This window comes from Herpailurus yagouaroundi, unplaced genomic scaffold, assembly GCF_014898765.1.
Source record: "Herpailurus yagouaroundi ecotype Mexico unplaced genomic scaffold, PumYag 182, whole genome shotgun sequence".
Lineage (NCBI taxonomy): Eukaryota > Metazoa > Chordata > Mammalia > Carnivora > Felidae > Herpailurus > Herpailurus yagouaroundi.
Genome location: NW_024412413.1, coordinates 25,980,415 through 25,996,559, shown reverse-complemented (window position 1 = coordinate 25,996,559; position 16,145 = coordinate 25,980,415). Strand labels below are relative to the sequence as shown.

General features: G+C 43.5%; 1 protein-coding gene across 2 annotated transcripts in view; it reads right to left on the bottom strand.

The window, feature by feature from the left end:
• Positions 1–16,076, bottom strand: part of TMCC3 (transmembrane and coiled-coil domain family 3) — a 329,048-nt gene extending 312,972 nt beyond the window's left edge. The window contains exon 1 of one of the 2 annotated variants that reach the window (XM_040491211.1): positions 15,991–16,076. In XM_040491211.1, the coding sequence (XP_040347145.1) occupies positions 15,991–15,999 (9 nt within the window). In that variant the 5' untranslated portion in view covers positions 16,000–16,076. The remainder of the gene's footprint in view (positions 1–15,990) is intronic. The other variant, XM_040491215.1, reaches the window with a different exon arrangement.
• Positions 16,077–16,145: the final 69 nt, after the last annotated feature.

The window sequence follows — 16,145 nt, the reverse complement described above, 5'->3', positions numbered from 1 at the left end:
GGGGGGGGGGCACCTGGGTGGCTCAGTCGGTTAAGCGGCCGACTTCAGCTCAGGTCATGATCTCACGGTCCGTGAGTTCGAGCCCCGCGTCAGGCTCTGTGCTGACAGCTCAGAGCCTGGAGCCTGTTTCAGATTCTGTGTCTCCCTCTCTCTGACCCTCTCCCATTCATGCTCTGTCTCTGTCTCAAAAATAAATAAATGTTTAAAAAAAAAAAAAAAAAGGGTTGCCTGGGTGGCTCAGTCAGTTAAGTGTCTGACTTCAGCTCAGGTCATGATCTTGTGATTCATGAGTTTGAGCCCTGAGTCGGGCTCTGTGCTGACAGCTAGGAGCCTGGAGCCTGCTTCAGATCCTGTCCCCCTCTTCCTCTGCCCCTCTCCTGCTCACGCTCTGCCTCTCTCTCAAAAATAACTTAAAAAAAATTTTTTTAGGGGCGCCTGGGTGGCTCAGTCGATTGAGTGTCCGACTTCGGCTCAGGTCATGATCTTGCAGTCTGTGAGTTCAAGCCCCGCGTCGGGCTCTGTGCTGACAGCTCAGAGCCTGGAGCCTGTTTCAGATTCTGTGTCTTCCTCTCTCTCTGCCCCTCCCCCACTGATGCCCTGTCTCTCTCTGTCAAAAATAAATAAACATTAAAAAAAATTAAAAAAAAATTTTAAAGAATGTTTTTAACATTTTTAAATAATTGAAAAAACCTGCATAATATTTTATGACATGAGAAAATTATAGGAAATTCATATTTTAGTGTCCCTAAATAAAGTTTTATTGGGATACAGCCATACTACTCATTTTATGTATTCTCCATGGCTGTCTTCACACTATAATGGCAGAGTTAAGTAGTTGTGACAAGGATCCATATGACCCATAGAGCCTAAAATATTTATAATCTGCCCTTCAAAGAAAAAGTCTGCCAATCCCTGCTTTAAGGGAGGTGTTTGGCTGCTTCCTGAAAACTGATTTTGATCTAGCCTTTGTTTGCTGAATATGAAATAAAATACTGAACTTAGAATCACCTCACATTTTCTTTGATACTGACCTAAAAAGCATACCACAGTCTAGATACCTCTGCCTGAGTATCCCAGTACTGAAGTGACATTACTCCTGTGGTTTCCTAACCCAGAAGCAGGGGCAGGGAAGGGCTTCTGCACATTCAATTCTATTATCAGAATGACGGATGTATAAAGAGAAGCAGCCAGGCATGCTAATCCTGCAGGGCCCTCTGCATGAGCCACGTCTGAGCCTTCCTTTTATTGAGGAATGGAGAGCTTTACCCTGTCAACAAACACTGTTGCCATTTTCCCAGCATTAATATTCGAAAATAGGAAATGCAGCACATAAAGCATAATTCAAAGTACAATGGCAGGAGCTGCTGCTGTCCTCATTCCACTGAAGGCAGGAGGGTCGCCTATCAGAGTCCAGACATTTCTGGTCCATTATCAGCAGCCCAGTTTTTGCCATTTCTGAAGGCAACACGAATTATAAAGCATTTGCTATTGTTGCACCAATCGGCTAATTCAATGGTCAGAACATTTCAAACCTCGTAATTTACGCTGGAAAAAGTGGGAGTCTCACTCCTTTGAACTGCCTGTTAGACTACCCCATGTCACAGCTTGCCTGGCACTAGGAACAAGAAAAATTCTCCGTTAGGAAATTAATGTTTATAAATACCCTGGAAAGCCAAATAATAAGCATCATGATTTAAAATAAAAGTAATCAGAATGGCTTATATTACTAACTTTGCAAGTACATATTTTCATTTGTGACTTTATCACACACATTGATTGTTGGCTCAACTTTTTTAAGCACTTGACATTAGGTTTTTTGTTTAAACTGGTCCAACCCTTAAAGTATTTTGCTCACATTTCAAGCAACACTGAATCCAGAAAAGAGAGAAATGCTTTAAAGAGGCAATGAAATATCTTGTATAAGCACAGTGCCTTGTGCCTCGAATGTGCCTTGCTTGCGTAAAAAGCATTAAGTAAATGGTGGTTCTTTTTATATCAGTAACAAAACATGCCAGGGTGCTTGTGTGACTCAGTCGGTTCAGTGTCAGACTCTTGATTTCGGCTCACGTCATGATTTCACAGTTCATGAGTTCGAGCCCCACATCAGGCTCTGCACTGACAGTGTGGACCCCTGCCTGGGATTTTGTCTCTCTCTTTCCCTCTCTCTGCCCCTCCTGCACTCTCTCTCTCTCAAAAAAAATAAATAAATAAGCAACAACAAAAAACATGCTAAGGAGAGAAGTCTATTTTGAAGCAACACTAGCCTACAAAATATAGATGTTCAAATGCAAAGAAGACCTAATCTGAGGTGACCCCCTGTTCTGTTTCCAAGGCTTAAGGGCCTAGTTACTGGACAAATTTCAAAAGACCTCACAGAACTATTTACCATCTGTGATCAAGGTCACAATCAGCAGCCACCCAACTCTCACTAAACCTTGCACTCGGCAGGCTATAGCCATACTGGTAGTGGTTGGGTTTGTTGGGGATTTGTTCTTCAAGATTCTGTTCTGAATGAGAAGGGACAAAAGGCAACTAAGAGCAAGGGAGAAGAGAAACAAGAGACAGTAATTCCCACCTGCCTCCTCTTCCTCTCCCCAAAGGGCAAATACTGTCCAGCACGTCAGGGAACTGCTGGGCTACTTATTCAGCTAGTACAAGATGAGATACCTTCAGTCACTCAGCAGGTGCTTACAGAGCCCCTACTAAGGGCCTGCTGTTGTTCTGAGCATTGGATACATCAGTGAATAAAACAAACACACTCAAGCACAAAAAAGTGGGGTGACTCTACCTATCTGACATTAAGATGTAATCAGTAGTAACTAAGATCCGAATAAAGAGCTTGCACACTCACGCATATGGAAACTGGCTGTATGACAAAGGTGGCGTGACATGGCACATTGGTGGGGAAAGGACAGTACTCAGTAAGTGTTGCTGGAATACCTGGTTATCTATCTGGAAAAGAAAAGTGAACCCCTACCTCGCTTAATATATTAAATTTAATTCCAATTGGATTAATGGTCTAAATATTAAAGGCAAAACTTGATCTCTCATTAGAAAACAGGTAAATATCTTTAGCCAGCAGACAACGGAAAGATTCCTTATGAAACAAAAAGCACAAATCACACACACACACACACAAAAATAACTTCCAATACATTAAAATTCATCAAAATATTCCATTTAGAAAAAGACACAAATTGGAAAAATATATTTGCAACTCGGTAAGAAAAAGTACAAGAGAGAAACGAGCAAAAGATATGAACTGACAATTCACAGAAGTAAAAACTCAAATGGCCAATGAATACCTAAAAATATGTTGGACCAAAGGTGCCTAGGTGGCTCAGTCGGTTAAGCCTCCAACTCTTGGTTTCAGCTCAGGTCACGAACTCACGGTTCATGAGATGGAGCCCCGTGTTGGTCTCTGTGCTGATAGCATGGAACCTGCTTGAGATTCTCTCTCTCTCCCTCTCTCTCTCTCTGTCCCTCCCCTGAGCATATGCATGCTCTCAAAATAAATAAATAATTTTTTAATATGTTGGACCACACTTGAATACATAAAAATATGTTCAACCATCCGAGAACCACAAACTAAAAGCATGATGAGCTATCCCACCTCTGTCAGATCTGCAAATAAATGTAAAGTCTGACAGTACCACGTGTTTGGTAAAAATACAGGCCATTCATAAACTGCTCATAAACCTCTCTGGAGGAGAATATGGCAATATTTAGCTGAATTGACAATATGCTTACCCTACAGCCCCACTACCCCACCCCTACATGCCCTAGCACTCACAAACAAGCACATACGCAAAATCAGAGCAGCACTGCTTTAAAACAACCAAAATATATGGCAAAAACAGAAAGAACAACTTAACTATGTAGTATTCCACTACATAAATATACTTAGCTCCAAAAATGCATGCTGAGCTACTGGTATCAGATGGTTAAATCTCACATATACAAGTGTTATGCAAAAAACCAATATGGGCATGTATATATGTTGTGATTTATATACATATAAAGTTTCAAGACATGCAAAATAATGGCATATCTTGCTTAAGGATATATGCATATGTAATAAAACTATTAAAGCGCACAGATATGTTAAATTCAGGACAGAAGCTTCCTCTGCTGGCAGGAAAGTATGGGGAGAGTACCATCTCTACTGGGGTTTTTCTTCCTTTGTAGTAGGGTCTTTTATTGAGGTATAATTTACATATAGTGATATACATGTCAAGTGTACAGTTCAACGAGTCTGACTGACACATACACCCATGTGAACCTCAAGCCTGTCGAGAAGTAGAAAATCTCCATCACACCAGAAAATTTCTTCACGCCCCCTTCCAGTCAGTCCCCACCAGCAACCACTATTTTGATTCCTGTCACCACAATTTGGTTTTTCCTGCTCTAGAACTTCATGTAAATGGAATTATACAGTATGCACTCTTTTGTGTCTAGTTTGAGATCCGTCCATGTTCATGCATAAACAGTAGCCTGTTTCCTTTTTATGGCTGAGTAGTATGCATTCCATTTTATAAATACACTACAGCTTTTCTTAGTCATTTTTTAAGTTGTGGTAGATACATGAATGCCAATGTATTATTCTTTACACCTTTTTTTATATGTTAAGTATTTCCTTCTTTAAAAAGTGTAGGTCCCAGAGTGCTAGAGATTCTCTAGAACATACACCTAAGGGTAAAATAGCTGTGCTGTAGGTTACATATATTGTCAACCCTATTAGACACTGCAGATTCTACTTTATGACCACAGACCTACTGAATCAGCAGCTTAGGAGGTGTTGTTCAGGAATCTGCATTTTTAACAAGTTCCCCAAGTGACTCTTATGTAAAACATGTTTTGTAAACCAGTTTATAAATACATTCTTTATGTATATTCTCTGTGCTCTGTAACTCCAATGGCTTCAGTTATTACCACTTATATGCCAATAACTCATAAATTTATATCTTTCAATAAAACTTTCTCCTAAACTACAGACCTCTGCTATAAATATCTCTACATGAAGGGCCCACTGGTGCCTCTGTACAAAACTTCCCAAGTCCTACTCCTTGGTTTTCCCTCCAGTTTTATGTCTCAATTCATGGCACCACTGTACATCTGGTTTCACCAAACCAGAAATCTGAGAGTCTGCCACTCTGAACTCCTCTCCTCCCTTATCTTCCACATCCTATTGGTTACCACGTCCTCTTCATTACACTAAAATACGTCTTGAATAGAACAGGTCTCTCCATTCCCTTTACCATTGCCTAGTCTAGGTCATCTGGATCACTGTAATGGCCTCCTAACCAGTCCTGCCCCCTCCAGTCTTGTCCCTCCAGCCCATTCCCTACCTTGCAGCCAAAGGAACCTTCTGAAACAAATATTTGATTTTCAAAACTGCTTATTTAGAATCTCTCAATGGTTTTTATATTTATTTATTTATTTATTTATTTGAGAGAGAGAGAGAGAGAGAGAGAGCGAGCAAGCATGCACACAAGCTGGGAGAAGGGCAGAGGAAGAAAAAGAAAATCCCAAGCAGGCTCCATGCTGAATGTGGAGTCCAATGTGTGGCTCGATCCCACAACCCTGGGATCATGACCTAAGATGAAATAAAGAGGCAGACATTCAACCAACTGAGCCACTCAGGCACCCCTCTCCATGGCTTTTTTTCATTGCCTTTAGGACACTCAAGATGGTTTACACAGCCTTTCGTGATCTGGCTTCTCCCGACTTTTCCAACCTCAGCTCTTGCCATTACCCCCTTGCTCTGTATCCATTTAGCTGCTCTGAATGCACCTCACTTCCTTAAATGTGCCATTCTTCACTCTTCCTTTGCATAAGCTGTTCATTCTACCTAGAATGCAACCCTCCTCCTCCTTCCCTGGCTGCCCTTGCTTGCCCTTCAAGTCTCAGCTAAACAGTCACTTCATCTAGAAGGCTTTTATGAACCCGCCAGATTACATTAGAAACTCCCACTACAATACCCTAGCAACTTATTTTCCCTTTGCAACAGATTATACCATAATTCACAGAACTGTTCATCTTCTCAGACAGACTACAAATTCTGTGAGATCAGGGCCATGCAGAGCTTGCTAACCCACAACGGATTCCTAGCATACAGCAGGAGGTTCATTTTAAGTATTTGTTTCATGAGTGTTACCGTATTACATTTAGTCTACATGCAAAGAAACCTTATCAAATAGCCTCAGTTATTTCTTTCAATTGAAGATGTGAATAATTCTAAGTTCAGAAAGTTATATATTATGTGCAATATTTATGTTTTACTCTCCTGTTGCTTTGGCAAACACAATCTGCCACCAGAGAAACAGTCCGTCAAAAGGAGCAAGAAGTACATGCAAAAGAATGAGACTGAATCACTTGCTTTCACCATACACAAAAATAAACCCAAAATCCAGTACAGACCTAAATGTGAGACCTGAAATCATAAAAATCCCTGAAGAAAAACAATCAGTAATCTCTCTGACATCGGCTATAGCAACATTTTTCTAGATACGACTCCTGAGGCCAGGAAAACAGAAGCAAAAATAAACTACTGGGACTACACCAAAATAAATAATCAACAAAATTAAAAGGCAACTTACTATGGGGGCACCTGGGTGGCTCAGTCGGTTAAGCATCCAACTTTGGTTTAGGTCTTGATCTCACAGTTCGTGAGTTCAAGCCCTGTGTCAGGTTCTGTGCTGACAACTCAGAGCCTGGAGCCTGCTTCAGATTGTGTCTCCCTCCCTCTTTTTGCCCCCACCCCACTCATGCATGTGCATGCGTGTGTGCGTGTTCCCTCTCTCTCAAGAATAAACATTTTTTAATTAAAAATAGACCTACCCTATGACCCAGCAATAGCACTGCTAGGAATTTACCTAAGGGATACAGGAGTACTGATACATAGGGGCACTTGTACCCCAATGTTTATAGCAGCACTCTCAACAATAGCCAAATTGTGGAAAGAGCCTAAATGTCCGTCAACTGATGAATGGATAAAGAAATTGTGGTTTATATACACTATGGAATACTACGTGGCAATGAGAAAAAAAGAAATATGGCCTTTTGTAGCAACGTGGATGGAACTGGAGAGTGTGATGCTAAGTGAAATAAGCCATACAGAGAAAGACAGATACCATATGGTTTCACTCTTATGTGGATCCTGAGAAACTTAACAGGAACCCATGGGGGAGGGGAAGGAAAAAAAAAAAAAAGAGGTTAGAGTGGGAGAGAGCCAAAGCATAAGAGACTGTTGAGAACTGAGAGCAAACTGAGGGTTGATGGGGGGTGGGAGGGAGGAGAGGGTGGGTGATGGGTATTGAGGAGGGCACCTTTTGGGATGAGCACTGGGTGTTGTATGGAAACCAATCTGACAATAAATTTCATATATTGAAAAAAAAAAGAATAAACATTTTTAAAAAGGCAACTTACTAAATGGGAAAAGATATTTGCAAATTACATATCCAATAAAGGGCTAGTTTCCAAAATATATAAAGAACTTATACAATGCAACACACACACAAACAATCCAATTAAAAACTGGGCAGAAGACATGAACAGACATTTCTCCAAAGAAGACATACAGAAGGTCAACAGACACATGAAAAGAAGCCCAACACATTTGGGAAATGCAAACCAAAACTACAATGGATATCACCTCACATCTGTCAGAATGGCTAAAATCAAAAACACAAGAAACAAATGTGTTGACAAGGATATGCAGAAAAAGGAACCCTCTTCACTGCTGGTGTGAATGCAAACAGGTACCACCACTGTGGAAAACAGTATGGAGGTTCCTCAAAATGTTAAAAATAGAACTATCCTATGATCCAGTAATCACACTTGTGGGTACTTACCCAAAGAATACAACAACACTAATCCAAAGGGATATATGCAACCTTAGGTTTATTGCAACATCACTTACAATAGCCAAATTATGGAAGCAGCCCAAGTGTCCATCGAATGATGAATGGATAAAGAAGTGGTATACATATACAATGGAATTATTATCCAGCCATAAGAAAGAATGAAATCTTGCCATTTGCAACGACATGGATGGAGCTAGAGTGTATTATGCTAAGCAAAATTAAGTCAGTCAGTGCAAGACAAATACCACAGGATTTCACTCATACATGAAATTTAAGAAACAAAACAAAACAAATGAGCAAAGGAAAAAAGAAAAAAGAAAGAGAACCCAAGAAACAGACTCTTAAATAGAAATTGGTGGTTGCCAGAGGGGAGGTAGGTGGCGGGATGGGAGAAATAGGTGATGGGGATTAAGAGTACACTTCTCATGACGAGCACTGAATAATGTAAAGAATTGTTAAATCACTATATTGTACACCTGAAACTAATATAACACTATGGGTTAACTATACTGGAATTAAATTTTTAAACTTTAAAAAAAAAAAGAAGAAGTGGCAAGACTCAGAACTGGCCAGCTTGAGTCTCAAACCTTAAAAAAAAAAAAAAAAAAAAAAAAAGCCCCATGTATTTTTCAACAGTGTTGCACCTGTCACACCTCAGTTACAAGGGAGGCACAATGCTTGAAATCTTGTTAGGTTTATAATGATTGAAGTGGAAAGGCTTTTGGCAAAAGGACTGAAAGTGTGTATTTTTTGTTCTGGGATTTTCAGTCTAAGGCACAGCTGGGTACACTCGGCTGTTGCCAAGGATGGAGGCTGCGTGCAAATTCACCGGCAGTATACCTACAGCAAAAGCTCTCAATTTTAACTCTCCAACCTTCCACCCACTTTTTGAGGGATATAAATATTAAAAACACAAACTCTGATTCCAGAATGCCTGGTTTAAAATCCCTGCTACATCATTTATTAGTTGTGGTATGCTGAACAAATTACCCAGCCATTCAGTATTTAACTTCCTCATTTGAAAATGGGAATAAAACAGCATTTACTCCATAGGTTTGTTGTGAGGACTGAACGAGTTAATCACACTTAAGGCACTCAGAGTAAGGGCTCGGTAAGTTTTCCATACATCTAGGGGTAGAGGAACAGGTTTGCAGGAGAAAGTAGGGGAGACGGACAGGGAAAACAGAAGCAAAAGAAGTGTGCTATGTAATTTGAATAATCTTTTGAACCTCAGACAAGTCCTTTTAATGTACATTAACTAATCCAAGTCGCACAGCCAGTAAACAGCTGAGCTGGATTTGGAGTCAGGGAGCTCGTCTCCAGAGACCAAGCCCTGAACACTAAGAAATACTGTCTCCCGTCTTCACATCTGGCCCTTGGGGAACAGAATTCCTGTCTTGTAAAGGAGGAAGGGAAACAAAATGATGCAAGGAGTGGAAAGGAAGAAAGAATAAGTAAAATAAGGCCAGACTCATTTATTTTCTCAATTTAAGAAAGGTAAAGTAACAAGTTTCCCTTTATCCTCCCTTCGCAGACCTGAGAGAGCCCACCATATTTGTAGACGCTTTGCTTTCAATTCAGGAAGCCGGGTTGAAATCAAAATCACTGTCAAAGACTCCAACAGATTGACAGATCCTTCTGAACATAAATCCAAATGTGAAATGGAAATACGGGACATGAAATCCAAGAGTGAGCAGGAGAGCAGCGGACAGAAGGGTTACAGAAACCATACTTCTGTCTAGAGTGGAGAGACAAGATGAGGTGTTCTAGAGTCAGACAAAGTATTCATATTCTTGTCTGGCCTGTAACATCAGAAAAACAACATCCCTGAGCATCACTTTTTTCACCTGTAAAAAAGGAACAAGAACATCTGCCTCTCCATGGATAATACCTGCCTCTCCACGGATAAATAACTCTGATGCAGTTTTAGGAAGAAACAGAGAGACAGGCACCCTCACACATGAAAACTGAGGGTAATTTGGCACTCTCTCTCCTTTCAATTTAACAAACTTATATAGCACTTACAATATGCCAGGCGCGATGCTAGTCACTTTAAATATATTAACTTGGGGTGCCTGGATGGCTCAATCAGTTAAACATCCAACTCCTGATTTCAGCTCAGGTCATGATCTCGCAGTTCGTGGGTTCCAGCCCTGCATCAGCCTCTGCACTAACAGTGCAGAGCCTGCTTGGGATTCTCTGTCTCCCTCTCTCTCTGCCCCTCCCCCGCTTGCTCTCTCCGCACACACGTGGCTCTCTCTCTCTCTCTCTCTCAAAATAAATAAACTTAAAAAATGAAAATATTAACTTATTCAACGTTTATGGTAGACTGTCTGCAAAAATGGTGCCAATGATTCTCTTCACTGTATCCTTGTCCTTGGAGAGTCCCCTCCCACACAGACTCAGTGCTTTGTGCTCTGGGCTTTGCCCTCTCTTGCTGCCTTTGGAACCCTGAGGCTACCACGTAAAAAAACCTGAGCTAACTGGCACATGAGAGATCACACGCCATCCCATGAGCTCCCTACAAGCCAACTCATCTGTCAACTACCAGGCAGGTGGGTGAGGCAGCCTAGATCCTCCAGCTACCAGCTGACCCACCAGGTAACCACAGAAGCATGAAAGAACCCGGCAGAGCTCAGCTGGGCTGGCCCAGATAAGAAGAGCCACCCAGACAACCTACCAACTCATGAGCTAAGCAAAACAGATATTGTTTTAAGCCAGTAAGTTTTGGGGTGATTTGTTATGCAACACAAACTAGTAACAATCCTCATAGCAATCCTTTAGGTAGGTACTATTATTATTCCTATTTCACAAATGAGACAACTGAGGAAAAGAGAGGTTGACTTGCAAAGCCTGTAAATAGCAGAGTCAAGATTCAACCCCAGATAATCTGGCTCCAAGTCCACGCTATTATGTGGAGATTTTATTTATAAAGATACATGTAATAGATACAAAGATATCTCTAACATATATAGCTAAGTATATATACATATATACACATATGCAGATACATATCTCCTCTATACTATGCTGCTTCACCTAACAAAAGTAAAGGTGTTTTTTCATATTAGCTGACTCAGAAATTTATCATACAGATATACTCACACAAATGTAAAATCACATATGTATAAGATTATTCCCTGCAGCACTGTTGATAATAGCAAAAGACTGGTACGATCCTAGTACATCCACATAAAGGTATCCCATATGCAGCCATAAAAAGAACTGAACTGACAGATCTACAAACACTGATCTTGTGTACAAGGAAAAAAAGCAAAGTGTACTTACATACTACATTTACATTTGTATGTCAAAAAAAAGGGAGAAAGTATGAATATATAACTGCTTGTATATGCACAGATTATGTCTAGAAAGACACAATAAGTGGGTTTAAAATCAATTACTTCTGGCTAAAGGGAACCAGCTGGCTGGGCAACAGAATATGAGGAATGATTTTCACTGTAAATATTTTCATGTATTTTTAATTTTTATACTGTATGAATATATCATCCATTAATTTTTTTTAATTATTTTTTGCTTAGAGAGAAAAAGCACACACATGGGGGAGAGTGAATCTTTTTTTTGTTTAGCATTTTTTTTTAAAGTGTGTTTATTTAGAGAGGGAGTGCATGTACACACAAGCAGGAGAGTGGCAGAGACACAGGAAGGGAGAGAGAGAATCCCAAGCAGCCTCCACGCTGTCAGCTCAGAGCCCAACCCAGGGCTCGAACCCACAAACTGGAAGGTCGTGACCCAAGCTGAAACCAAGAGTCAGATGCTCAACTGACTGAGCCACCAAGGCATCCCAAGCATTTTTTTTTTTTTTTGAGAGACAGAGAGTGCGAGGAGTGGGGCAGAGAGAGAGAGAGAGAATGAATCTCAAGCATGTTGCATGCTCAACACAGAGCTCAACGTGGGGGCTCAATCCCCTGATCATGACCTGAGCTGAAATCAAGAGTCAGAGGCTCAACTGACTGAGCCACCCAGGCACCCCAATCACCTATTAATTTTAACTTAAAATGTTGTTATGAACATTAAGGGAGACCATAAATGCGTGGAAGAGAGAAAGCAGTAAATAGTATTGTTACAATAATTATATACAATATTTAAAAATTATAATTACATATATTATAAATATTATAATTTAATTATTATAGTTATTTTTCCACAAATGACTTCTAACTCTAAGGCAAATAATTTCTTAAAGTAGCCAATCCTCGGGGTACCTGGCTGGCTCGGTCAGTAGAGTATGCGACTCTTGATATCCAGGTTGTATGAGCCCCACATTGGATGTAAAAATTAAAAAGAAAATCTCTAAAAAATATATACAATAAAAAAAAGTTGCCAATCCTCTGAAACTCCTGGCTCTGTACAGGAAAGAACTCGTTTGGGATGCAAGGTAAAGAAGGAAATATTTACTAGCTATGAGAACAGGTGAAAGAAGAGTCGAAAACGTGGCTTCCCTGGTGGTCATGACATAAGGTTCAAAGCACCGGGCAGAGTGGTAATGCCCCATTTCTGCCTCACTTCAGAGAAGCCCAATTATTGGGCATCTTCTGTGCTCTGACTTTGTACATTCTCTGTGCACCTTTTCTTTCTTTCAGCATCAAATGAAAGCAATTACTTTCTATTCTAATAGTGTGTCTGCCCTCCCTCTGCAGTTACTCATCTACAAAAGTTGAAATGCTGCCACATGCATTTGCCAAACTGCTAAATTATCTGCTTCTCCAGAAACAGAAATGATCTGGGGCAGGAGCAGGCAGTCTGTAGCAAGCAAAGAGTAATGCCAAGAACCAGGGCTTTGGAGTCAGGTAAACAGGTACAAATCCCAGCTCCAACACTTAGCTGAGTGGCCAAAGCAACATATCAACCTTTCAGAGCTTAGCCCATCTGCAAAACAGGTGACTACAGTTCCTATTTTACAGGACTCCTGTGAGCACATATACCACAGTACCAAGTACAGAGTAAATGCTCACTAAATGTTAGCGATATTCATTATCATTGGGGACATTCCAACTGAGGTCCAACCACCTGCCTTTCTCCGTCTCTCCCTGCCCCTCTCTCTCTCACACACACAGACAACAACGATCAGCAAGTTTAGGTGTATGCTAGAGGATTCCCAACTCACCCTCCACATCAGCAAGTTCAAATGACTGTACCTCCAAAATCCATCCAGTCTAACTCTCTCCATCACCCCTGCACACAAAGGTGGTCTCTCTTTACATGACCATCCCCATTCCATAATTCATTCTACACACAATAGCCGTGTAGATCTTCGAAAAAGTAAACCAGATCATATCATTCTATTCCTCTGCTTAAAATTCTCTAAATAACATTCCTCTGCATTTAGGCTGAAATCCAAATTTCTTACCATGGCCAACAAGTCCCTATAGAACTTGGCCTCTATCTCTCCAACCTCTCACTTGATCCCACTCGCTCCACCCCATGGACACTCCACTCCGCTTCAGCCCCAGTACTGTTCCTGCCTCAGAGCCTTTGCTCACACAGGCCAAGTCTGTTCCTGCCTCAGAGCCTTTGCATCTGATGTTCCTCGGTCTGGAACACTCTTTCCCCAAATTTTCACACAGGTAACTTCTTTTCATCATGTAATTCATAGTTCAAATACCAACTCTCTAGAAATGTCTTCCCTGACCATGGAAATGAAAATGGCTTCCCTCCCTGATTTGCTTCCCATTTCATTATCCTGCTTTATTTTCTTCCTAGCACTCATCACTATCTAACATCACTTGTGTATGGGTTTACTTTTTTATTATCTAATTTCTCAACTAGAATGTAGCCTCCAAAAGAACAAGGATCTTTGGCCATCATCTCCCCACTACTCCTAGAGCTTAGAATGGTCCCTGCACACAGTAAGTGCTTAATACATAGGCCTTATGATGGTGGCAGTGGTGTTTAAAATGTAAAGTGCAAGCTTCAGTCCAAGGGATTCTGATTTAATAGGTCCGAAGTACGGCTCAAGAATCTGAACTTCTAGCAAGCATCCATCTTTTTCATCCTAAAACAAGCAGGATACAAATCACTATTTTTTTCTTTTTTTTTTTAATTTTTTTTTCAACGTTTATTTATTTTTGGGACAGAGAGAGACAGAGCATGAACGGGGGAGGGGCAGAGAGAGAGGGAGACACAGAATCGGAAACAGGCTCCAGGCTCTGAGCCATCAGCCCAGAGCCCGACGCGGGGCTCGAACTCACGGACCGCGAGATCGTGACCTGGCTGAAGTCGGACGCTTAACCGACTGCGCCACCCAGGCGCCCCCAAATCACTATTTTAAGATATTCTGGTCAATTCCTCCATTACCAAATCTCGCTTCTCCCTCTAACACTCTCTTGCTCAGGCCTACAGATCCCTTCCCAGCTGCTCTTCTTAATTAACCCAATGACACTAAGGTAAAAAAAAAAAAAAAAAAAAAAAAGAAGGTTGCTGACCCCTGAATTTGGAGTTCAAATAACCCCGCCCGTTTCCATTTCTGCTGCTCCATCAACACCAGGAATGCCAAACTAGCTGCCCAGCCTGGCTGGAATCCTGTCCTCCCCAGAAACACCTGAGCAGGTCTGGACTAACTCCAAAAGGTAAGCCAGGTAAATTTCCATGTCAGCTCACTAACAGACTTTCCAGAGGCAGCTGGGGCCAATTCATACTTGCTCTACAAGCCCTCCAAATACACCCCCCCCCCATCAACATGTCCAGAAGACTTAACTCTGGCACCACCTGCAAAACGACGGCCAGAATTCCCTTTGAAGCAACCTAGCAGCTGAGAGGAAGAGATCTGTGAAAGGGCTACTCACTCAGGTGACCAAACAGGCACATACATGCCATTGTACAAGGCAACCCCTAACTCCAACGCAGAGAAACTCACAGGCTCTGGCGACAAACAGTCGTGTTTTGTTTTTCCCATTTATTCTCAGACTTGTCTCTTCAGAAAACATCCAACACCCTTTCCCTGATGCCTAAACCGTCACTGGGCTTGGCCTCAGGGTGTCTGGGAAAATGTCAAGGGTACCTACTTGGAGTTCCCTAAAGTTTCCTCTACTGCTACCCAGTCTGAGATCCCGCATTTGATTAAAGCAGCCCCCCCCACCACCACGTTAAAATCCAAAGGGCATACTGGCACTGGTAACTTAGAATCACCAACACTTATGCGTGCATTAGCTCCCCAACAGGGTAAGATCAAGCTGCGCGGGGGGCCTGCGTGCGTGCTCTTCCTGGCTGACCGCAAGCAGCACCAATCTTCCAGGCTGTTCCTTCAAGGGGAATAAGCCCTGTAGAGGGGAGTTTTTCCGCTAAGAGCCACGAGCGCAGGGGCCTCTCACCCCTGCAGTTCGGGGAGCAGCCGCTGCCCCGGACTCCCCCAAGCGCACGTGCTGAAAGTCCGCCTCGGCACTCCGCGGGTTCACATCGCAGCAGCGCCTGGCTCGCTAGCACAGCCGAGGGAGCAACTCGAGTCCACACGCCCTTGCGCCTTCCAAACGCCGAAGCGAGGGCCTTTCCGCAAACGAGGCGTGAGGCCCACCTCTCCGAAAAACACACACACACCCCTCCACCCGCCACCCACCCAACTCGGAATGGGACCCGCCCATCCCTGGGGCTTGCGCCTAGGGAGCCCAACGGACGGCCGGCGGCAAAGTTTACGAGGCTCTCGAACTGGGAGCGCGGCGCTAAGCAGCAGAACGCAGCGGCCAGACCAGCCGAGCAGGCGCCGGGGGCGCCGGGAAGGGACTCCCCTAAAAGCTGGAAGCGAAGGTGCTGGGAATAGCCTGCCCCGGCCTCGAGGAGGCGCAGGCGCTGACAGAGAGCCCCGACGTGTCCGCGCTGCCGCTGGGAGCGCTGGACCCGGCGGGCGCCCTCCGGCTGCAAGTCGCCCCACGGCTCCCCCCGCCCCCCCCCCCCAGAGTCGTCCGCTGAGTGCCCCCCGGCCCGCCCCGGCTGCGGCCGCGGCCCCGTGAGGCCCCGCCTCGACCCCCACCCTCAACCCTTCCCTCCAGCTACGCGGGCCCGGCTCCCCGCCGCCTCCCGTGGCCCGGAGCCGGGCGAGGGAGACGCGCTCTCACGTTCGCCGGCACACTGGCCGCCTGCCCCCTCGCGCCCCCGAGCGACGCACACTCACCCTCCGCATGGTGCCGGGACGGGCCGGGCTCGGCGGCGAGGGCTCGAGCTCTAGGCTGGCAGGGACCGCGGCGGCGCACAGGCGGCCGGGGAGAGCCGCGCTGCCCCCTCCCGCACACGCGTGCGCCGCGGCCGGCGAGCGGGCGACGGCCTCCA